The 23,024-nt window shown below is 46.9% G+C and overlaps 2 protein-coding genes and 1 long non-coding RNA gene across 8 annotated transcripts in view; 1 reads left to right on the forward strand and 2 right to left on the reverse strand.

Annotated features, from left to right (window-relative positions):
* Positions 1-23,024, reverse strand: part of LOC309378608 (uncharacterized protein) — a 179,700-nt gene that overhangs the window by 39,036 nt on the left and 117,640 nt on the right. Inside the window, exons 7-8 of one of the 5 annotated variants that reach the window (XM_081926985.1) lie at positions 20,552-20,696; positions 12,783-12,955 (exon numbers count right to left, since the gene is read on the reverse strand). The gene's annotated coding sequence lies outside the window, so the exon portion shown is untranslated. Of the gene's footprint in view, positions 1-10,168; positions 10,314-12,782; positions 12,956-13,954; positions 14,064-20,551; positions 20,697-23,024 lie in introns of those variants that run through there. The other 4 variants (XM_081926989.1, XM_081926986.1, XM_081926988.1 and 1 more) reach the window with 4 other exon arrangements.
* LOC309378898 overlaps positions 1-23,024 on the forward strand; it is a 71,998-nt gene that overhangs the window by 18,812 nt on the left and 30,162 nt on the right. The gene's annotated exons all lie outside the window — the stretch shown is intronic.
* LOC309378768 (uncharacterized protein) overlaps positions 17,784-23,024 on the reverse strand; it is a 74,864-nt gene continuing 69,623 nt past the window's right edge. Inside the window, exons 3-4 of the mRNA XM_081927412.1 lie at positions 18,897-20,021; positions 17,784-18,248 (exon numbers count right to left, since the gene is read on the reverse strand). Coding sequence (XP_081783538.1) covers positions 19,004-19,894 — 891 coding nt within the window. The 5' untranslated portion in view covers positions 19,895-20,021 and the 3' untranslated portion in view covers positions 17,784-18,248; positions 18,897-19,003. The remainder of the gene's footprint in view (positions 18,249-18,896; positions 20,022-23,024) is intronic.

The following is a 23,024-nucleotide window of genomic DNA, read 5'->3' on the forward strand; positions in this document are numbered from 1 at the left end:
CCTCCGAGCTCCGGAGGGAGCCTGCTCGGCAGGGGCTGGGTCCTACCGCACCGGCGATGCGGGGACCCTTAAAAACCACGGCCACGGAGGCCGTGGACATGGAGACTCGGCTGGCACCGTCAGCGCCCTCTCGATTCGTGAAGGAGCCTTTTTAAAGGCTACGGATCGGGTGCCGGGGAGGAGCGTGGTGCTTTGAGTCCTCTGCTATCCCTGCCGAGCGCAGCCGCATGCCATCCGGCGGAGAGCGCTGACTTCTTCTATTGAAAATTTGGACCCAAAAGAAGAACCCGTGAGTAATTGGAATATGGACTAAAAAGAGGGATAAATTTTTAGAATTTGGAGCGAACGGGGGAGGTGGAAAAAAGGAAGTCAGCCCCCCCCCAAATTGTAGAAGAGCCAAAACAAAGGACTGGATAACTAAGATCGAGAGGAACCTTATCTTGCCGAACTAGCAACTTCGCGAGGGAAATTTATAAGATTGAGCTGGAGGAGAAAAGTGGAATTCGTATTAAAAAGCAACCCCCCCGGAATCCCTGGAGCGATTCGTGAAAATGCCTGGAGAAGAATAACGGAGGTTTTGACAGCTGTCAAAGAGCTGTCAAAACGGAAGAATGAAATTGAGACTTTGTTATGAGGACTTTGCCGGTTACATTTGTTATAAATTGGAGATAAATTGTTTCAAATAAGGATTTATAAGTTATTTGGACTGGCGGATGTGATCTGGAAGGGAACTTTGTTATTGTAATCCACCTAGAGGAGCTGAGGGACATTGCATGTGTTTTCGACGGGAAACTTGAACAGTTGGATAGAACTTTTAATCTCCTGGGAAACTGCAGAAATGGAACATTATTTTGTCTACAGAGGCCTACACTTTACTGGAAACAATGGATTAATCTGTTGAAAAATGAAAGGAACATGATGTAATGTTTTGCTCCTGAATAACAAGCCTCTGTAGAGACACTAGAAGCCTTTGGAAAAAGAACATTTCTGTGAGGGAACAGGGAAGTAAAAAGGAGGAGAGTGATTGACAAGAACAAGGAAACAACAAGAACTGGACAGAACTGGAGTGGGAACATTTGGGATATCCAGATTTGACAAGCTTATGGATATAAAATTGGAGTTTATACTCCTGGATATAAAAATCTGGATAGAAGAAATGGGCCCCCTTTGATAGACTCCTTCTATGATTGGACATCTGTAATTTAAAAAAAAAAGACCGGTAAAGAACCAGAGGGATGTGGGTTTAGTGAAATGTGGGTTCATCAGGAAGACATTAGAAGTGGAGGGATAGGAGGAACGCAACAGGGAAAGAGGGGAGGGAAATTTGGAATCCAAAGGTTGTAAAATTATTGTTTGTTTTTATTCTATTTTCATCTGTACTATATTTGAAAGGGGGGAACTCGTGGAAGGGAATAGGTCGACCTTAGGGGATGGAAATTTGGATAAATTGAGTTATTGATGATGAGTGTATTTTGGGAATAAGAATTTGTTGAATATTATTGCTTTTTTGGAAGATTTGGAACACAAGAGGGGGTGGGGAGGGGAAGTCCTGGATATTGGAAAAAGTTTATGAATTGGATTTTATTTGTTTTAATTTGGAAAACCTTAATAAAAATTATTTTTTAAAAAAATAAAAATCATGCAACCATATTTTCAGGGTTCCTACTCTTGCTGTGCATTGTTGCAACAAATAAAAATCAGGTCAACAGACCGCCCTTTGCTTCTTTAACTTCTTTTGCTGACTGGAGGGACCCGCGGGGAGTGGCACCCTGACGAGCTGGGCAGCGCAGTAAATCCGCACCCCGGAATATTTTCCTTCTCAACTCTTTCCCACCTGAGCCTCACCCCCTTACCTAAAAGCCCGACACAACACAATGCGACAGGATTGTGACTCCTGCCCTCAGCAAAAAGAAAAAAGCTCCCCCCCCCAGAGCAAAGCAACCCCAGGATGCTGAGGTCCCCCTATCCTTGAAATGAAAAGGGGAGGGGCTTGGGAAACCTTCAGGGAGCAGGCGGGGAGGGGGCTGCCCAGGCTCCAGAAGCTCCTTCTCGCTGGTTCCTCCGCATCGCCCTCCTGCTGCCTGCCTTCCCTCCGTTTCTACTGGTCCTTTGCAAGTGCGTGGTCGCAACAGGAGGGGAAGTCTCCCTGGATGCTTCAGCAGCCGGCCTCCTCTGGGTCTCCTGGTCCCCTCCTCTCCTACCTCTGTGTCTGAACAGCTCTCTGCCCCAGCATCTTCCTGCTCACCAAACCCTGTTTCCTCCTCAGCTTGCAACACCTTCCCTCCCATTCTGCTCCCTTTTCTCCCTCTTTGCTCATTGCCATCCCACCACCAATCCCCGGGATCTGTTTTTTTAAAATAAGATATTTATTAAAGTTTTCAATATTAATACAAAAAGAAAAATAAAAAATAACAAGTAACAAAAATACAAAAATAAGAATAAAAAAACACAAAATTTCCACAACTTATTTTCCTTTGACTTGTTTCCCAGATCTCCTCATACCTCCCTTTTTTGTATTCCAATTCAAATTATTAGTTCAGCAAATCCTTATCAATAAGATTTAACCTACTTCTGAACCTTTTCCCCCCTATTCTCTTAAAACATTACAGCTAGAAACCACTTAATTTCTTTCCGACATCATTCTGACATTCATTAATTTTACAGTGTTTCTGTAGATAGTCTTTATTTTTATTTTTTAATAAATTTTATTAATTTTCATCCAGTTATACATTTTAACCCGAATACAACAAATTATGCCTGTTTTGAACTTCCTTCAGCGTCTCTGAAAGTCATCCATTTTTATATCTTTAATACACAGTCCCTTTTTTCATAGATAGAAAATTTTCTGTAGATAGTCTTTAAATTTCTTCCAATCTTCTTCCGCTGACTCTTTTCCCTGGTCTCGGATTCTGCTGGTCATTTCTGCTAATCCCATATAGTCTATCATCTTCATCTGCCATTCTTCCAGAGTGGGTAGATCCTGTGTCTTCCAGTACTTTGCAATGAGTATTCTTGCTGCTGTTGTTGCGTACATAAAGAAAGTTCTGTCCTTCTTTGACACCAATTGGCCGACCATGCCCAGGAGAAAGGCCTCTGGTTTCTTCAGGAAGGTATATTTAAATACCTTTTTAATTTCAATATATATCATTTCAGAGAAAACCTTAATCCTTGGGCATGTCCACCAGAGGTGAAAAAATGTACCTTCAGTCTCTTTACATTTCCAACATTTATTATCGGGCAAATGATAGATTTTTGTACCACCTGTAAATCATTTTCATAATGTTCTCTCTTAAGGCATTGCATGCCGTAAACTTCATACCTGTGATCCATACCTGTTCCCAGTCAGCAAACATAATGTTATGTCCAACATCTTGTGCCCATTTTATCATAGCAGATTTAACCGTTTCAACCTGAGTGTTCCATTTCAGCAGCAAGTTATACATCTTTGACAAAATCTTAGTTTTGGGTTCTAACAGTTCTGTTTCTAATTTTGATTTTTCCACCTGGAAGCCAATTTTCTTATCCAAATTATATGCCTCCATTATCTGATAATAATGAAGCCAATCTCACACTTCGTTTTTTAGTTTCTCAAAACTCTGCAGTTTCAGTCTGTCTCCTTCTTGTTCCAAAATTTCCCAATATTTCGGCCATTTGGCCTCCATATTGAGCTTTTTCTGAGCTTTTGCTTCCATTGGGGACAACCACCTTGGGGTTTTATTTTCCAATAGATCTTTATATCTTATCCAAACATTAAACAATGCTTTCCTGACAATATGGTTTTTAAATGCTTTATGTGCTTTAACCTTGTCATACCACAAATATGCATGCCACCCAAAAACATTATTAAAACCTTCTAAATCCAAAATGTCTGTGTTCTCAAGAAGCAGCCAGTCTTTCAACCAGGAGAATGCTGCTGATTCATAGTAAAGTTTAAAGTCTGGCAGGGCAAATCCACCCCTTTCCTTTGCATCAGTTAATATCTTAAATTTTATCCTGGGCTTCTTGCCCTGCCAGACAAATCTAGAAATATCTTTCTGCCACTTCTTGAAACAGTCCATCTTGTCCACAATTTGCAATGTTTGAAACAAAAACAACATTCTAGGCAATACATTCATCTTTATAGCTGCAATTCTGCCCAACAAGGAAAGCTTCAAATTCGACCAAATTTCTAAATCTTTTTTCACTTCTATCCAACATTTTTCATAATTATCTTTAAATAAATTCCCATTTTTAGCAGTCATATTGATCCCCAGATATTTCACTTTCTGAACCACAGTCAGACCTGTTTCATTCTGAAAGCTCTCTCTTTCAATCAATGTTAAATTTTTCTCTAAAACCTTAGTTTTTAACTTACCGTATTTTTCGCACCATAGGACGCACTTTTTCCCTCCTAAAAAGCAAGGGAAAATGTGTGTGCGTCCTATGGAGCGAATGCAGGGGGGAGGCAGGCGGGAAAAGCCCTCAAGAGCCGCACACAAGCTTCGTGCGCTCTTGCGGGCTTTTCTCCAGGAGGGAGAAGGGACTGACTGGCTGCAGCAGTCCCTTCTCCCTCCTGGGGGAAAAGCCCCCAAGAGCGGCACCCTTTTTAAAGGCTGCGCGGCTCCTGCGGGCTTTTCTACGAGGTGGGGGAATCCCCCCACCTCCCAGAAAACCCAGGAGAAGCCGCACAGCCCCTTTAAAGAGCGTTCGGCTTCTGCGGGAGGTGGGGGAAGCTGCAGCAGATTCCCTCCTCCCGGGCTCCCTTTGAAGCGGCAATGTGGGAGGGGAGCAGCTTACACTCGTGTAAGCAGCTCCTCTCCCACTTTCCTCCTTCAAAGCAACTACGGAGGAGGGAAGGAAGAGGACCATGGATCCTCCGCTGCTCGAGGCTGCAGTGGATTCCCTCTTCCCGGGCTCCCTTTGAAGCAGCAAAGTGGGAGGGGAGCAGCTTACACTCGTGTAAGCAGCTCCTCTCCCACTTTCCTCCTTCAAAGCAACTACGGAGGAGGGAAGGAAGAGGACCATGGATCCTCCGCTGCTCGAGGCTGCAGTGGATTCCTCCTCCGTAATTGCTTTGAAGCAGGAAAGCGGGAGGGGGGCAGTTTACACTCGTGTAAGCAGCTCCTCTCCCACTTTCCTGCTTCAAAGCAACCACGGAGGAGGGAAGGAGGGGACCCATGGATCCTCTTCGCTGCTCGAGGCTGCAGCAGATTCCCTCCTCCCGGGCTCCCTTTGAAGCAGCAAAGTGGGAGGGGAGCAGCTTACACTCGTGTAAGCAGCTCCTCTCCCACTTTCCTCCTTCAAAGCAACTACGGAGGAGGGAAGGAAGAGGACCATAGATCCTCCGCTGCTCGAGGCTGCAGCGGATTCCTCCTCCGTAATTGCTTTGAAGGAAAGTGGGAGGGGGGCAGTTTACACTCGTGTAAGCAGCTCCTCTCCCACTTTCCTGCTTCAAAGCAACCACGGAGGAGGGAAGGAGGGGACCCATGGATCCTCTTCGCTGCTCGAGGCTGCAGCAGATTCCCTCGTCCTGGGCTCCCTTTGAAGCAGCAAAGTGGGAGGGGAGCAGCTTACACTCGTGTAAGCAGCTCCTCTCCCACTTTCCTCCTTCAAAGCAACTACGGAGGAGAGAAGGAAGGGGACCATGGATCCTCCGCTGCTCAAGGCTGCAGCGGATTCCTCCTCCGTGATTGCTGGGAGCTTCTCTGGGCAGGAATTCCCTCAGCTTAAGTGGGGTGGGGGAAGTGTGGCAGGTAGGGGGGTACCTACCTAGACACTGAAGCCACATGTCTCTTAGATGAAAATTGGGAGTGAGCATTGTGTGAAGTGGCTGTGGATCTCCTGCCGCAGAACTGTAGGACTGTATAGAGTTGGGAGGGCCACCCAAGGGTCATCTAGCCCAGCCCCCTCACAATGTAGGAATCACAGCTAAAGAACGCCAGGCAGATGGTCCCCCAACCGCTGCTTAAAAGCCTCCAGTGGTGGAGACCCCAAACACCTTCCGAGGTCATTGCAGGGTTGGAAGGGAACCCCAGGAGTCATCTAGTCCAGCCCCGGTGGACAGCGGGCGCAATCCATCCCATTGCGCAAGACTAAAGATGCTGCGCAAGGCTAAAGAAGAAGCCAAGGCAGGGATGGATCGCGCTTGCTGCCTTGTCTTCTTCTTTAGCTGCACTGGAGAGGTTTAGCTCCTGGCTGGAGAAGTTGCGCGGCTATGGATCCCGCGCGCTGTCTTGGCTTCTTTGCTCTTTGGGGCTGGGGGGGGGGACCCGGGCTTCCCCCGCAGCCCCGAGGAGCTCTGGGAGAAGTGGACAGGCTGCGTGCAGCCTGTCCGTTGCTCTTTGGGGCTGGGAGGGGGGATAATATTTTTTTCCTTGATTTCCCCCTCTAAAAACTAGGTGCGTCCTGTGGTCCGGTGCGTCCAATAGAGCGAAAAATACGGTATTCAATTTAAATCCTGCCACTTGACCAAAATCTTGAATTAGTTCCAAAACCCTTTTAGTACTAGATTCTGGCTCCTGTAACGTCAATACTAAGTCATCTGCAAATGCTCTGAGTTTGTACTGTTTGGCTCCGACCCAGTCTCCGGGATCTGAGCCTTCTTCCCTTGGGGGTTCCCCAGCTGGCGCCTCCCCCCCCCCAGCCAGTCCATGACAGCAAAAGCAGCCTAAGCAGAAAAACCAATATGATAGTAATATACACTCTGGTCCTCTGGTAGGAAAACTCCCTAGCAGCAGGATTGAATAACTTCTGGGAATATGGAAAAGTACTATCTTCTCCAAACCCCAGAATAAGCTGGAGCTCTAGGGTTGCCCATGGGGTTCATGATTGAAGATGTGCCCCCCAGGAGACTTCACTGGTACCTGCAGCCCCTCCTTCCCCCGCTTGCAATAAGGCTTGGGGAAAATATCCCATTAAATTACAGTATTTCAAGTTTTTTCCAGAATGTGTAGGGGCAGGGATGAAGTTCTGTTGAATATGTAGTGTTTGGAGATCATACGGTGGTGGGGGTGAGTTTGGTGTAAAAACCATCTTGCCTGCTTGAGTAGACCAACTCCAGGGCATGAGCTAAGTAGCAGCAGGGTAGGGGCCACGTGTAGAGAAAGTCCCGCACTGACGTAAAAAACACACACAGAAGAAGCGGGAGCTCTTCCGTAATAGTTTACTGAGCTTTCAAAGCATACAGTTCTCACTGGGTCCCCAGTGAGGCACAAAACTTAGCTCCTGAGAGCAAATCCAGTTTCAACAGTAAAATCATACAGCACACAGAATATCTAAGTCAGGCACACACACCAGCAGAAGGGAGCAAGGGAGGAAAGAGGGTGGAAGGACACAGGGCAATGGATGTGTGTGTTTCGTTTCCTGTCGTCTTGGACAGAAGTCAGCAACTCTGCATCTGCAGGGGCTTCAAATACACGTCATGTGTTTAAGACTGATTTCCTGCTGAGTTCATTGCTGTGAAGAAAAGAGTGGACATTGAAGGGAACATGTCCTGCACTCCATACATCTAAATGGGTTCTTCCATGTGAGAGTTCCTGGATGTTCCTTAAACACTCCTTTGTAAATAAAGCACTTTTTGCAATCTTTTCATTTAAACCGCTTCTCCTCTTTGTTGATGGTTTGTAGGGTTTCAACTCCTAAACTTCTTCCTGTCAGTGAGTCTGTTGATTTTGAACTTCCACTAGGACTGAACCTCTATCTATTTTCCTGATATTTATACGGTTTGTGTTTTATGTGAGTTTGTTGACATAAATCAAGGGTTCCACTCTGACTGTTGCTCCTTCCACAGTCCATACATTTAAACAGCTTCTCCCCTGTGTGTCTGCTGATGTTTTCTAAGGTTTCCACTCTGACTGAAGCTCTTTCTGCACTCCATACATTTATATGGTTTCTCCCCTGTATGAGTCCGTTGATGTGTTCTAAGGTTTGCATTGAAACTGAAACTCTTTCCGCACTCCATGCATTTATATGGTTTCTCCCCTGTGTGAGTCCGTTGATGTATATTGAGGTGTCCATTCTCACTGAAGCTCTTTCCGCACTCCATACATTTAAATGGTTTCTCCCCTGTGTGAGTCCGTTGATGTATATTGAGGTGTCCATTCTGACTGAAGCTCTTTCCGCACGCCATACATTTAAATGGTTTCTCCCCCGTGTGAATCCTTTGATGTTTCCTAAGGTTTCCACTGAAACTGAAGCTCTTTCCACACTCCATACATTTATAGGGTTTCTCCCCTGTATGAATCCGTAGATGTTTTCTAAGGCTTCCATTATCACTAAAACTGTTTTCACACGCCAGACATTTATATGGTTTCTCCCCTATGTGAATCCGCTGGTGTAATTTAAGGTCTCCATTCTGACTGAAGCACTTTCCACACTCCAAGCATTCAAATGGTTTCTCCCCTGTGTGAGTCCGTTGATGTATACTGAGGTGTCCACTCTGACTGAAGCTCTTTCCACACTCCATGCATTTAAATGGTTTCTCCCCTGTGTGAATCCGCTGGTGTAATTTAAGTGCTCCATTCCGACTGAAGCTCTTTCCGCAATCCATACATTTATATGGTTTCTCCCCAGAATGAGTCCATTGATGTTTTCTAAGGTTTCCATTATCAGTAACGCTCTTTCCGCACTCCATACATTTATATGGTATCTCCCCTGAATGAGTCCGTTGATGTTTTCTAAGGTTTCCATTAACAGTAAAACTGTTTCCACACTCCATACATTTATATGGTTTCTCCCCTGTGTGAATCTGTTCGTGTAATTTAAGGGCTCCATTCTGACTGAAGCACTTTCCGCACTCCAGGCATTTAAATGGTTTCTCCCCCGTGTGAATCCTTTGATGTTTTCTAAGGTTTCCACTGATACTGAAGCTCTTTCCGCACTCCATACATTTAAATGGTTTCTCTCCTGTGTGAGTCCGTTGATGTGTTCTAAGCTTTCCATTATCACTAAAGCTTTTTCCACACCCCATACATTTAAATGGTTTTTCCCCTGTGTGTGTCCGTTGATGTATGTTGAGGTGTCCACTCTGACTGAAGCTTTTTTCACACTCCATACATTTAAATGGTTTCTCCCCTGTGTGAGTCCGCTGATGTAAACTTAAGTCTCCATTCTGACTGAAGCACTTTCCACAATCCAGACATTTAAAAGGTTTCTCCCCTGTATGAATCCTCTGATGACTTCTAAGTGTATCACTCCGACAGAAGCTCTTTCCACAATCTAGACATTTAAAAGGTTTCTCCCCCGTGTGAGTCCATTGATGTGTTCTAAGTTTATCACTCCGATAGAAGCTCTTTCCACAATCCAGACATTTAAAAGCTTTTTCCCCTGTGTGAAACTGTTGATGTAAACTTAAGTGTCCATGTTGACTGAAGTTCTTCCCACACTCCCTGCACTGGAATTCTTTCTTGCCCATGTGAGTCCGCTGATGTGTTCTAAGTTTTCCACTATCAGTGAAACTTTTCCCACACTCCATACCTTTAAATGGTTTCTCCCCTGTTGGGCGTCGTTGATGTGAACTATGGGTGCTCATTCAATGAAGCATATTCTGCATTTCACACATTTTTTTTTCTATTCCTAATGATACGAAAGGTGCCCCATTCCCTGGGGTTTGAAGTGTCTCCTCCATCTCCTTCTTAAGAGTGGGAGGAACGGAAATCCTGTTTGGGTTTCAAGGAAGAGAACTAAGGGAAAGAGAACACATCAAGCTCCATTAGCACCTTCTCCTATTTCAACATCTCCTACATTCCCTCACCTCCTACCCATGTTCCCAATTTTGAGGAAATGAAGTTGCAATGTCACCAAATGATAGTAATTCATGAGCAACTTTCAAATTCCTCAATTAATAAAGCAGCTTGATTTTTTAAAGAATGATGTGCTGTCTGATCTTGTGCCCGTCTTCTGATGCAAGAGTATCCTAAAATGACACTAAAAAGCAGGATATTCAGGGCAAATAGATAAACTGTACTTAGTGGAATATGTAGTACCTTGAAAATGTACTATTGATTCACTAATGGACTGAGGTTGTGTTATTTCTGGGGAGATGAAATTATTCCTGTTCTGTCTTAAAGATCATAATCATACGATGTCATGGGGTGTTAGGGGAGCGGTAGTACCTTTGGTGGGGGAAATGTCATGCACCTTATGGGGTAATTTATCCAGCATTGGTCCTCACCCTCCACTCAGCTCTCACCTGTGGCTTCCAGAAACTATCAGCATGCAACAGGGGCCACAATCCCAGGAACGGCTTCAACCGGCCGGCTAAACCAGGTGAGGATACCTGATGCGTCTCAAATCCTTGGTGTATTAGGGAATTCTGCTGCAGGTGAAGGCAGGCCCTGATGGATGGAGAGGATGAGAACAACAGTGAATCCCACAGTCAAGAAGGCAGATTCTGCCCATCCTGCAGAGGAAAGTGAGGGCAGATGGGCCTCATCAACCAGGGAAGGGAACCCTTCGAGAAGGAACACTCTGGTTGTGATACTTCGGTGCACTCCCTCACTTCCTCTTGAGTTATCTTCAGGAGAAGAAAATGCTATGGAGGAAAACCTACACAAATTCAGAGTGGATTTGCAGCCAAGCTGGTGCCTAACGTACTTCTCTGCTTTCCTTGGGACCATAAAGGCCAGGCTGAGAAGGGGGTATTGTTGTCTAGGCAGCCCAGGACCCCCAAACACACTGCCCAGGCAGTGCTGCTAACACATCAGTTTCAGGGGGAGCGATGAACTCAGATCTGTGTATCAGAATCTCTCCAATGTGGAATATGTAAAACAGAAGTGCTGTTTATATCATACATCAATTAAAAAGTATTCAGAATATTTGTCTTTTGAAGAAAAGACCACCAAGTATCCGATGGCACCTTCAAAGCTAATGAAAGTCTTGTGCCTGGAGCTTTTGGGGGTGCAGGACCAGAAAAGCTTCTGCCACCATTATCCTTCCAATTGGGATTCAGGCCTCATCATATGACAGAAACTACCCTGGTTGCGCTGGTTGATGATCTCCAATAGGCTAGAGACCAAGGGGAAAGCTCTTTCCTGGTTCTGGTGGATCTCTGCTTTGGAGACCTTTGACCCTGGTATCCTTCTGGACCCTCTAGGGGAGCTGGGGGCACTGCTGTGCAGTGGTTCCCCTCCTTCCTCCTGGGCCATGTCCAGAAAGTGGTATTGGGGGATGAGTGTTCAGACCCCTGGGTGCTCACTTGTGGGGTGCCTCAGGGCTCTGTCCTCTCCCCATGCTTTTTAATATCTATATGAAGCCGCTGGGGGAGTTTTGGCTGGTGTTCACACGCATGTGGATGATACCCAGCTCTTCTCTTTTAAATTGGAACCAGTGAAGATGAACCAGTGAATGCCCTGTGTTGGTGGTTTGAGGATAGATGGTGGCTAACAGATTGAGGTTGAATCCTGACAAGACGGAAGCACTGTCCCTGTGGGACAGGTGGCAGGCAGACCCTACCAGCCTGCACACTGTCTCACTAAAGTGGTCAATGCTCTGGTTATCTCCTGCTCGGACCACTGCCGTGCGCTCTACGTGGTGCTACCTTTGAAGGTGACCCAAAAACTGCAACTAATCCAGAATGTGGCAGCTGGACTAGTAACGGGGAGCAGCCGCCAAGACCACATATCATTGGTCCTAAAGGATCTTCCCTGGCTTCCAGTGTGTTTCCAAGCACAATTCACACTGTTGGTGCTGACCTTTAAGTGTCATGGCTGCATTTTTCAGAAAAAGTAAAGTGTTGATCTAATTTATACACATCATTCCTAGTCTATCGGTTCAAGAAGGTTCTGGTGGTTTTACTCTGTGTGATTCAAAGTGGTGTTTTCTCTAGCTGGAACATTTTAGCTGATAAGGGAGTTTCCTTTCTGCTGAGAGCAGGTGATGGGATCAGTTGTTATGAGGTTATGCTGAACCTTCCTTGTTTCTGGGAACCAGAAGAAGCTGGTTTAAACAGGGGTGAGCCAGGCTTGGTATCCAGTCCCAAGGTTACTCTGACATGTAAGTTTTTATAAATCGCAGTATTGAAAGGCGCCTGCTCCCACTTCCTTATCTGCAATTCTCTACTCTGCTTGTGTGGTTCTTACATGAGTGCTGTTTTGATATGCCAAGTTAGGGTTTTACTGTAAGTTACGTTTTTGCTAGCTTTTGCCTTCAGTACTACATTTCTCTGCTGAATGAATTTTTTGCTGCCTCTGAGTGTTTTTTCCTACTCTGCTAACTATATGTCGGTCTTGGAGATCGTTATGGAGGAGCAAGATCTGCGACCTAAAGCCCTAAACAGCCTCGGCCCTGCAGCCCTGAAGGAGCGACTCCTCCCCCATCCTTCACTCTGAACACTGAGGTCCTCCTCTGAGGGTCTTCTGCTGGTTCCCTCCCTGCAAGAAGTGAGGGTACAGGGAACCAGGCAGAGGGCCTTTTGGGTGGTGGCACCCACCCTGTGGAACGCCCTCCCTTCAGAGGTCAAGGAAATGAACAACTATCTGACATTTAGAAGACAGCAGAAGGTAGACCTGTATCTGGAGATTTTTAATGTTTGATGTTTTATGTGTACTGGAAGCTGCCCAGAGTGGCTGGGGAAGCCCAACCAGATGGACTACATATACATATGCAGATGAACTACATTGTATAAATACTACAATCATTCTTATCATCTTGTGATTTTTTTGCAGTTATTTTGGAATTCGTACTGTGAAATCAGATCACAAAATGTTATGGGTGGAGAAAATCACAGGGTTGTCCTAAACGATAATCCCACCCAAAAACTCTCATTCACATACATTCTGTAAATTTGGGAAGGTCACACACCTCACCTGTGCTAATACTGGCAGTCTTTGGCCTGTATAGGCACACCCGGTGTGTAGAGCCTCCAGCCACAGGCACTGTCTATCATGAAAATGGGTCCTTTGACTGGGAAGATTCATGCAGTTGCTGTCATCGGAGGCTGAAGGATTGTATCTCAGCTTGTCAGTCACTCTGACATTGCCTATGAAGAATAAGAGGAACAGAAATGCTTTTGACTTCTATATCAAGCCTGAGAGCCATTCCATGGACTCTGCACCCCTGTTTCTGATGACAGGTGTACATTATCCTCATCCTCAATGAACCAGGCAGTGGAAGAGATACTTAAAGATGGAAGCCTGAGAGAGAGGGAAAGGTTTCTGGCTGCTTCCTGGGTGGGATTGGGGAAACAAAGAGCCGCTTCTGAGAAGGCCTCTCCCCTCCCCTCTTCCTCTCAGGATTTCCTCTCCTCTCCAGGAGGACCCAAGGTCGGACTTAGCAGAATCACTGTGTCTGGACAGGGCAGGGGCTTACGGGGCGGGAAAAGGATGGAGCTTGCAGGAAGGAAGGGGTGGTGGGGACAGGACCCCCCACTTTCCAGGGATCCCTCTCTGGTCGCCTTGAGGGGGAGGTCGATTGTTGGGTGGGAGGGAGAAGCGGAGCCGGCCCCTTCGGAGATTCCTCGTGGGCTCACGATGGAGACGTCTCCCCAAAGACTGGTCTCCCCACCACCACCACCAATGCTGCACTTCCTTGCCCCAGGGATGCTCCCCTCCCTCCTCCCCCCAGCTCCCCCCACCCTTGGCCCCCTCCCTCTCTCCCGGAGTCTCCCCTGCACCCAGAGGCCCCCTTGGCGCGGCTCACCCCTCGCCATGCGCGACCCATCTCTCCATCCGGAGGGGCCCCCCAAGTCGAGATGGCGAGGGACGGGGGGGTCTCTATGTAGGGCGTCTCTCGCGCCCGTTAACCCTTTCACGGTCTGCCTCTCTCTGCGCGGAGCGCACAGGGCCCCAGGGATGCCTGCGCGGGGGAAACAGGGCCGGGGAGTCCTCGTGGGACCCCGTGGGTGGGCGCCCCATGTCTATCCCTGCCGAGGAAAGCCCCCTTCGCAGCGGACGTTCAGGGATCCAGGCCCCACGGAAGGCGCTTTGGGGAGCTGGCAGGGGTCTCTGGGTCCTTCTCTCCCCCTCCGTGACCCCTTTACCTCTTTGTCCTCGTTCCCGATTCTCATTTCCTTTCCTGCAACATCAATGTTTTTTTTGGGGTCCCCTGCCGCCCCTCCTCCCCTTTCCGAAAGGGCGCGCCCCTAGAGCAACGTGCAGAGCAGCAATCCGGCATAGAAGAGCCACTTCCGGGAGAAGCTGGCAGTTTGGGAGGGGGCTCACCCCCTCTTATTCCCGGAACAGAAGCCGGATTGGAGGAGGAGGAGGAGGAGGAGGAGAGGAGGAGAAGGGGGATCCTGATACTGGTGTGTTTGAACCTTGTTGCAACAAATAAAGATCAGGTCAACTGCCCGCCCTTTGCATCTTTAACTTGGCTGCAGACTCCTTCTTCTGCTGACCGGAGGGACCCCCGCGGAGTGGCACCCTGAGGAGCTGGGCAGCGAAGTAAATCCGCACCCCGGGATATTTTCCTTCTCAACTCTTTCCCACCTGAGCCTCACCCCCTTACCTTAAAGCCAGCCACAACACAATGTGACAGGATTTACAGGTTACAGATAGGTAGCCGTGTTGGTCTGCCATAGTCAAAACAAAATAAAAAAAATCCTTCCAGTAGCACCTTAAAGACCAACTAAGTTAGTTCTAGGTATGAGCTTTCGTGATTTACAGGGGAGGGGGTTACCCTCTGACATTATCCCCTGGGACGAGGAACCCCAAACCCCTCTCCACTCAGTCGCAAAAGATTCACATATCTTATAAATACAGGAAAACACGGTCTCTGCATATTATGGATGGGATTTACGGACTTTGTGTCTTATGAATGGGATTTATGAATAACTGAAGCTCACCAATCAAGAGCGCTGTGTTTTGACAGCTAGCCAATGGGGGAATCCGTAGACGGCTGAAACTGCCTCCAAACCAGCCTTTCAGCTCAGCCTTTGCACGATTTTCTGAGCACCTTCCTGCTGCTCAAACTATGGGTATATTAAAGCCATTTTGGTTTCGATTGCCTAAAGTTACAAAGATTGTTTCTGAAGGTATCCTTTCAACTTGACAGCTCAGAGAATGATACCTAAATTTGTAAATTCATATAAAATCCATACTTTAACCGATTCTCCCCATTCCAACGCCTTTTTCACTCTTTAGAAAAAGTAAATTTAGGCTTCTCCCTCCTCCATGACCCTGGAAGTGGATAGTCACGTAGGCAGCGAAAACAGGGCCTCTTGCCATAATCCCCTGAGCCTGAGAGCAGGTACACTTCGCCCCACCCAGGCAGTGACCAAGGGGCGACAACAGACTTCCACAGAGGCAGCTGACCAAGCCAGGTGTCGCAGGAAACCCCCCTCCCCCAATCATTCAGTTTTTACAAACTTGACACACACACGGACACTCACACACTACATATGCTACGCTTCTGTTATAAATTCATAGAAAATCAACCATAGATTGGATCTGCACAGTTCCACTTCTTTTTACTCCATGAAGGAAGGACTACAAAATGGGGAAGGTCTGATACAGGGCAGCCATAATCCCTTCAGCATACCAGCACATCCACAGGAGCCCTGACCAGTTGGCATGGCAACCTTGATGGTCCCAGACAGAAGACCATCAAGGACACAACGGACTTGCATATGGGAGTAGATTCAACACAGACTGGAACAAAGGACAATGATCAGATCTCCCCTCTGGGGGCAGGAAACTGTCAACTCCCCTTTGTCTTCTGGAAGTGACTCGTGGGGGGGGGGGGAACCAGCAAGGTGTCAAGATACTCAGGTTACTTCCACAACCCCTCCCTCAACCCCTCCTGTTTGTGATGTGTCAATGATGTTGTCATGATGTAGTTGTGATGTAGTTCCAGGGGTGTAGCTTGGGGGTTTAGTAGCTAATAAAAGTTGGGGTCTTCTTTTGTTCGGGACTTCCATTTTGCTTCATCTTGTGGTGGGTGGGAGTCCTGTCGCCACAGTTTCCAATAAAGGCCAAGCCTACAGGCTGCTGTTTTGCTCCAAATTGTCCTGGTTGGTGTCTTTTTTGTCCAAGGGAACCCTGGGATTCCTCCGTTAACACAGGTGTTCTGAAAGCCCATCTCAGGAGAAGCCCTGAGGGCAAGGATGTAATTTGATTATGAATTTATTTCAATTAATTGATTGTGATTTTATGTAAACTGTGTTACATTTACTGTTGTTAGCCACTCTGAGCCTGGCTTTGGCAACGGGGGGGGGGGGGGCGGGATATAAATATTATTATTATTATTATTATTATTATTATTATTATTATTATTACAGTGGTACTTCGTCTTAGCTTCAAGTTACAGACTCCGCTAACCCAGAAATAGTACCTCGGGGTAAGAACTATGCTTCAGGATGAGAACAGAAATTGTCTGGCGGTGGCGCAGCAGCAGCGGGAGGCTCCATTAGCTAAAGTGGTACCTCAGGTTAAGAACAGTTTCAGGTTAAGAATGGACCTCCGGAATGAATTAAGTACTTAACCTGAGGTACTACTTACTGTATTGTGTTGATAGTTTTCTTGATTTTTGGGTGATGGGTACCGGAGAGGTGTCCAGAGATGTATCTGATAGAGTGACCAACTGTTGCACTTGTGTAACCCTTTTGATACCCCTCACTATTTGGGATATACTAGTGAAGATGCTACTCGAAAAGTATTCTGGGGGAAGGGGGGAAGTTTTAAAAGTCGATGTAAATTGACCAGGGTTGTTCAAACAAAGAGAGATGCAAGGAGCCCCTAAAAGAGCTCTCCAAACGGGGTGATTGGGCTGAAAATACAGTTCATTGTCAACAAGATTAAAGTGATGCATATTTGGGGGCAGGGAAACACCCTCTTAATATCATGTGCAGGATCATGGGGTCTGAACCGGGTTTCTCTGTGTGCTCTAGGAGACCAGGGGAGAGGGGAGCTGGTCGCAGCAGGAGAAGGGGACTCACTGGATGCTTCATCAGCTGGCCTCCTCTGCATCTCCTGGCCCCCTCCTCTCCTCCCTCTGAGCCTGAACTGCTCTCTGTCCCAGCCTCTTCCTGCTCACCAAACAGTTTCTTCCTCAGCTTGCAACACCTCCCCTCTCGTTCTCCATTTTCTCCCTCTTTCTCCTCATCGCCATCCCACAACCAGTCCCAAGGCTCTAAGACTTCTTCCCATGGGAGTCCCCCAGCTGGTGCCTCCCCCTCCCCTCGCCAGTCCATGACAGCAACAGCAGTAACAACAGTAACATCAGTAGGATAGCAATATGCACTGTGGTCCTCTGGCAGGAAGACTCCCTAGCAGCATGATTGACTAATAACTTCTGGGACTAGGGAAAAATATTATCCTCCCGAAACCCCAGAATAAGCAGTAGATCTGGGGTTCCCCTATGTGGTTCATGAGTGAAGATGGGCCCGCCAGGAGACTTTCCTGGTACCTGCAACCCATCCTTCCCCCTCTTGCTGTTAGGCTTCGGGGGGGATCTCCCATTAAATTTTAAGTTTTCTTCAGAACGTGCAGAGGGCAGGGATGAATTTCTGTTGAATAAGTAGTGTTTGGAGATCATGCGGTGGTGGGGGAGACAGGGTTTTGTGTAAAAACCACTCTGACACAAAAATACCCATCTTGCATGCTTGAGTAGAGCAACTCCAGGCCATGAGCTAAGTAGCAGCAGGGTAGGGGCCATGTGTAGAGCAAGTCCCACACTGATGTCAAAAACACACACAGAAGCAGCAGGACTTCTTCGGTAATAGTTTACTGAGCTTTCAAAGCATACAGTTCTCACTGGGTCCCCAGTGAGACACAAAACATAGCTCCTGAGAACAAATCCAGTTTCAGCCATAAAAAAATACAGCACACAGGATATCTAAGTCGCAGGGCAATGGAGGTGTGTGTTTCGCTTCCTGTCGCCTGGGAGGGAAGTCAGCATATTCAGGGGCTTCATGAAGCAAAGCTTTCTGCCGGCAGCTTCCAGGCAAATGAGCATCCTGGAAACACACACTGTGATTCTTGTTGTGTTGCCATATCAATTGTTTTTGAAAGGTTATCATGATGTGGTCTAGAAACCAGTTTGGACAATATATCTCCCAGCCACAATCCTCACTGACCACCAACAATCCAGACAAACCCTCTCCCCTTCTCTATCAAAAGGTACTTTACATCTGAGATTATAAACACATTGTTTGACATTGCCTTCAATATTTTATTACGATAGTTTTACACATAAAAAAACAGAACTTCACATACACAACATGTGTTAAAGACTGATTTCCTCCTGAGTTCATTTCTGTGAAGAAAAGAGTGGACTCTGAAAGGAAGACCTCCAAGACTCCATACATCTAAGGGGGTGCCCCGCAAGATGAATGCCTCGCAAGACGAAAGGGTTTTCCGTTTTTCGAGGCGCTTCGCAAGACGAATTTCCCTATCGGATTGCTCCTCAAGAAGAAAGCCCATAGGGAAATCTCCGGGGACCTCTTTTAAATGCTGGTGGTGGGGAGCAAAGCCTTCCCCCCCGGCCTTCAGAAGAGGTCCAGGAAGGCCGGCGGGGGCTGAAAGGCTTTGGTCCCCACCGCCAGCATTTTAAAAGCGGTCCGGGATAGCAGGGAAGCGCTTCCCGCTATCCCGGACGGCTTTTGAAGGCAGGCGGGGGGGGGAGCAAAGACTCCCCCCCCCCGCTGGCCTTCGGAAGACCTCTTCTGAAGCACTGCCGCCCTCCTGGACCTCTTCTGAAGCACTGCCGCCCACCAGCATTTTAAGATCGCCCCGGACAGCGGAGAAGTCCTCCGCTGTCCCAGGGTTTTTTAAAATGCTGGGGGTGGGAAGAAAAGCCCTTGTCCCCCCCCAGCCTTCAGAAGCGGTCGGGTGACTGTCCCCGGACCTGGTCTGAAGGCGGTTTCCATAGGAACGCATTGATTGATTTTCAATGCATTCCTATGGGAAAATGTGCTTCGCAAGACGAAAAACTCGCAAGACGGAAAAACTTGCGGAACGAATTAATTTCGTCTTGCGAGGCACCACTGTATCTACTTTCTTGATATTTATAAGGTTTGTGTTTTGTGTGAGTTTGTTGACATAAATCAAGGGTTCCACTCTGACTGGAGCTCCTTCCACAGTCCATACATTTAAACAGTTTCTCCCCTGTGTGTCTGCTGATGTTTTGTAAGATTTCCATTCCGACTGAAGCTCTTTCCGCACTCCATGCATTTAAATGGTTTCTCCCCCGTGTGAGTCTGTTGATGTATATTGAGGTATGCACTCTGACTGAAGCACTTTCCGCACTCCATGCATTTAAATGGTTTCTCCCCCGTGTGAGTCCGTTGATGTTTTCTAAGGTCTCCATTCTGACTGAAGAACTTTCCGCACTCCAGGCATTTAAATGGTTTCTCCCCTGTGTGAGTCCGTTGATGATTTCTAAGGGTTGCATTGAAACTAAAGCACTTTCCGCACTCCATGCATTTAAATGGTTTCTCCCCTGTGTGAGTCCGTTGATGTTTTTTAAGGGTTCCATTATCACTAAAGCTCATTCCGCACTCCATGCATTTAAATGGTTTCTCCCCTGTATGAGTCCGTTGATGTGTTCTAAGGTTTGCATTGAAACTGAAACTCTTTCCGCACTCCATGCATTTAAATGGTTTCTCCCCTGTGTGAGTCCGTTGATGTTTTTTAAGGGTTCCATTATCACTAAAGCTCATTCCGCACTCCATGCATTTAAATGGTTTCTCCCCTGTGTGAGTCCGTTGATGTGTTCTAAGGTTTGCATTGAAACTGAAACTCTTTCCGCACTCCATGCATTTAAATGGTTTTTCCCCTGTATGAGTCCGTTGATGTGTTCTAAGGTTTGCATTGAAACTGAAACTCTTTCCGCACTCCATGCATTTAAATGGTTTCTCCCCTGTGTGAGTCCGTTGATGTTTTTTAAGGGTTCTATTATCACTAAAGCTCTTTCCGAACTCCATACCTTTAAATGGTTTCTCCCCTGTTGGAGGTCGTTGATGTGAACTATGCGTGCTCATTCAATGAAGCATATTCCACATTTCACACATTTTAATGTCTATTCCTAATGAAACGGAAGGTGCCCCTTCCCCTGGAGTTCTGACTGTCTTCTCCATCTCCTTCTTCAGAGTGGGAGGAAAGGAAATCCTGTTTTGATTTCAAGGAAGAGAACAAAGGGAAAGAGAACACATGAAGCTCCATTAGCAGCTTCGCCTATTTCAACGTCTCCTACATTCCCTCACCTCCTACCCATGTTCCGCATTTTTAGGAAATGAAGTTGCCATGACAAATGATAGTAATTCATTAGCAACTTTCATAATCCTCAATCAATGTTAATAAAGCAGCATGATTTTTAAAAGAATATGCTGTCTGATCTCGTGCCCGTCTTCTGATACAGAACTATCCTAAAATGACACTTTAAAGGTGATATTCATGGCAAATAAATAAACTGTACTTAGTGGAATATGTAGTACCTTGAATAAGTAGTATTAATTTATTTATTGCCTGAAGATGTGTTATTTCTAGAGACGAATTTATTCCGGTTCTGTCTCAAATATCATAATTATACGATGTTTTGGGGTGTTTGGAGAGCATTAGTTCCTTTGGTGGGGGTCATGTCATGCTCCTTATGGGGTAATCTATCCACCAATGGTCCCCAACCTGCACTCGGTTGTTACCTGTGGCTTCCAGAAGCTGTCAGGATAGAATAGGGGCCACAAGCCCAGGAACGGTTTCAACCGGCCGGCTAAACCAGGTGAGAATAGCTGATGGGTCTCAAATCCTTGGTGGGTTGGGGAATTCTGTTGCAGGTGAAGGCAGGCCCTGGTGGATGGAGAGGATGAGAACAACAGTGAATCCCACAGTCAGGAAGGCAGATTCTGCCCATGCTGCAGAGGAAAGTGAAGGGCAGATGGAGCTTGGCAACCTGGGAAGCGAGGTCCTCGAGAAGGACAACTGTGGTCCTAAACCTTCGCTGCCTGGCTTTCTTCAGGAAAAGAAAAGTCTCTAAGAGGGTTGGATGGTGTCCTGCACACCTCCTTCCAGCCACTCCTGCAGCCAAGCTGGTGCCTAACGTACTGCTCTGCTTTCCTTGGGACCATATAAGCCAGGCTGAGAAGGGGGTCTTGTTGTCTAGGCAGCCCTGAAGCCCCAAACACACTGTCCACACTTGCTGTACTGCTAACACAGCAGTTTCGGGGGCAGCGATGAACTCAGACCTGTGTATCAAAATCTCTCCAATGTGGAATATGTAAAACAGAAGTGCTGTTTATATCATAAACCAATTAAAAAGTATTCAGAATATTTGTCTTTTGAAGAAAAGACCACCAAGCATCCGATGGCCCCTTCAAAGCTCATGAAAGTATTGTGCTTGGAGCTTTTGGGGGTGCAGGACCAGAAAAGCTTCTGCCACCATTATCCTTCCAATTGGGATTCAGGCCTCATCATACGACAGAAACTGCCCTGGTTGCACTGGTTGATGATCTCCAATAGGCTAGAAACCAAGGGCAAAGCTCTTTCCTGGTTCTGCTGGATCTCTGCTTTGGAGACCTTTGACCATGGTATCCTTCTGGACCCTCTAGGGGAGCTGGGGGCACAGCTGTGCAGTGGTTCCCATCCTTCCTCCTGGGCCATGTCCAGAAAGTGGTGTTGGGGGATGAGTGTTCAGGCCCCTTGGTGCTCACTTGTGGGGTGCCTCAGGGTTCTGTCCTCTCCCCATGCTTTTTAATATCTATATGAAGCCGCTGGGGGAGTTTTGGCTGGTGTTCACACGCATGTGGATGATACCCAGCTCTTCTCTTTTAAATTGGAACCAGTGAAGATGAACCAGTGAATGCCCTGTGTTGGTGCCTGTAGGTGGTCTGAGGATAGATGGTGGCTAACAGATTGGGGTTGAATCCTGACAAGACAGCAGCACTGTCCCTGTGGGAAAGGTGGCAGGCAGACCCTACCAGCCTGCACACTGTCTCACTAAAGTCCTGCATGCTCTGGTTATCTCCTGCTTGGACCACTGCCATGCGCTCTACATGGTGCTACCTTTGAAGGTGCCACAAAAACTGCAACTAATCCAGAATGTGGCAGCTGGACTAGTAACGGGGAGCAGCCGCCAAGACCACATATCATTGGTCCTAAAGGATCTTCCCTGGCTTCCAGTGTGTTTCCAAGCACAATTCACACTGTTGGTGCTGACCTTTAAGTGTCATGACTGCATTTTTCAGAAAAAGAAAAGTGTTGATCTAATGTATACACATCATTCCTAGTCTATTGGTTCAAGAAGGTTCTGGTGGTTTTACTCTGTGGTATTTTCTCTAGCTGGAACATTTTAGCTAATAAGGGAATTTCCTTTCTGCTGAGAGCAGGTGGTGGGATCAGTTGTTATGAGGTTATGCTGAACCTTCTTGTCTTTGGGAACCAGAAGAAGCTGGTTTAAACTGGAGTGAGCCAGGCTTGTTATCCAGTCCCAAGCTTACTCTGACATGGAATTTTTTATAAATCGCAGTATTGAAAGGCGCCTGGTCCCACTTCCTATTCTGCTATTCTCTACTCTGCTTGTGTGTTTCTTACATGAGTGCTGTTTTGATATACCGAGTTAGGGTTTTACTGTAAGTTAAGGTTTTGCTAGCTTTTGCCTTCAGTACTAAATTTCTCTGCTGAATGAATTTTTGGCTGCCTCTGAGTGTTTCTTCCTACTCTGCTAATTATATGTCGGTCTTGGAGATCGTTATGGAGGAGCAAGAATTGTGACCTAGAGCCCTAAACAGCCTCGGCCCTGCAGCCCTGAAGGAGCGACTCCTCCCCCATCCTTCACTCTGAACCCTGAGGTCCTCCTCTGAGGGTCTTCTGCTGGTTCCCTCCCTGCAAGAAGTGAGGGTACGGGGAACCAGGCAGAGGGCCTTCTAGGTGGTGGCAGCCACCCTGTGGAACGCCCTCCCTTCAGAGGTCAAGGAAATGAACAACTATCTGTCATTTAGAAGACAGCAGAAGGTAGACCTGTATCGGGAGGTTTTCAATGTTTGATGTTTTAATATCTTTTATGTGTACTGGAAGCTGGCCAGAGTGGCTGTGGAAACCCAACCACATGGACAGGATATAAATACTGCAATCATTCTTATTACATTGTGATTTTCTGTAGTTATTTTGGAATTTGTACTG

This window comes from Podarcis melisellensis (assembly GCF_964234715.1).
Source record: "Podarcis melisellensis genome assembly, chromosome: 10".
Lineage (NCBI taxonomy): Eukaryota > Metazoa > Chordata > Lepidosauria > Squamata > Lacertidae > Podarcis > Podarcis melisellensis.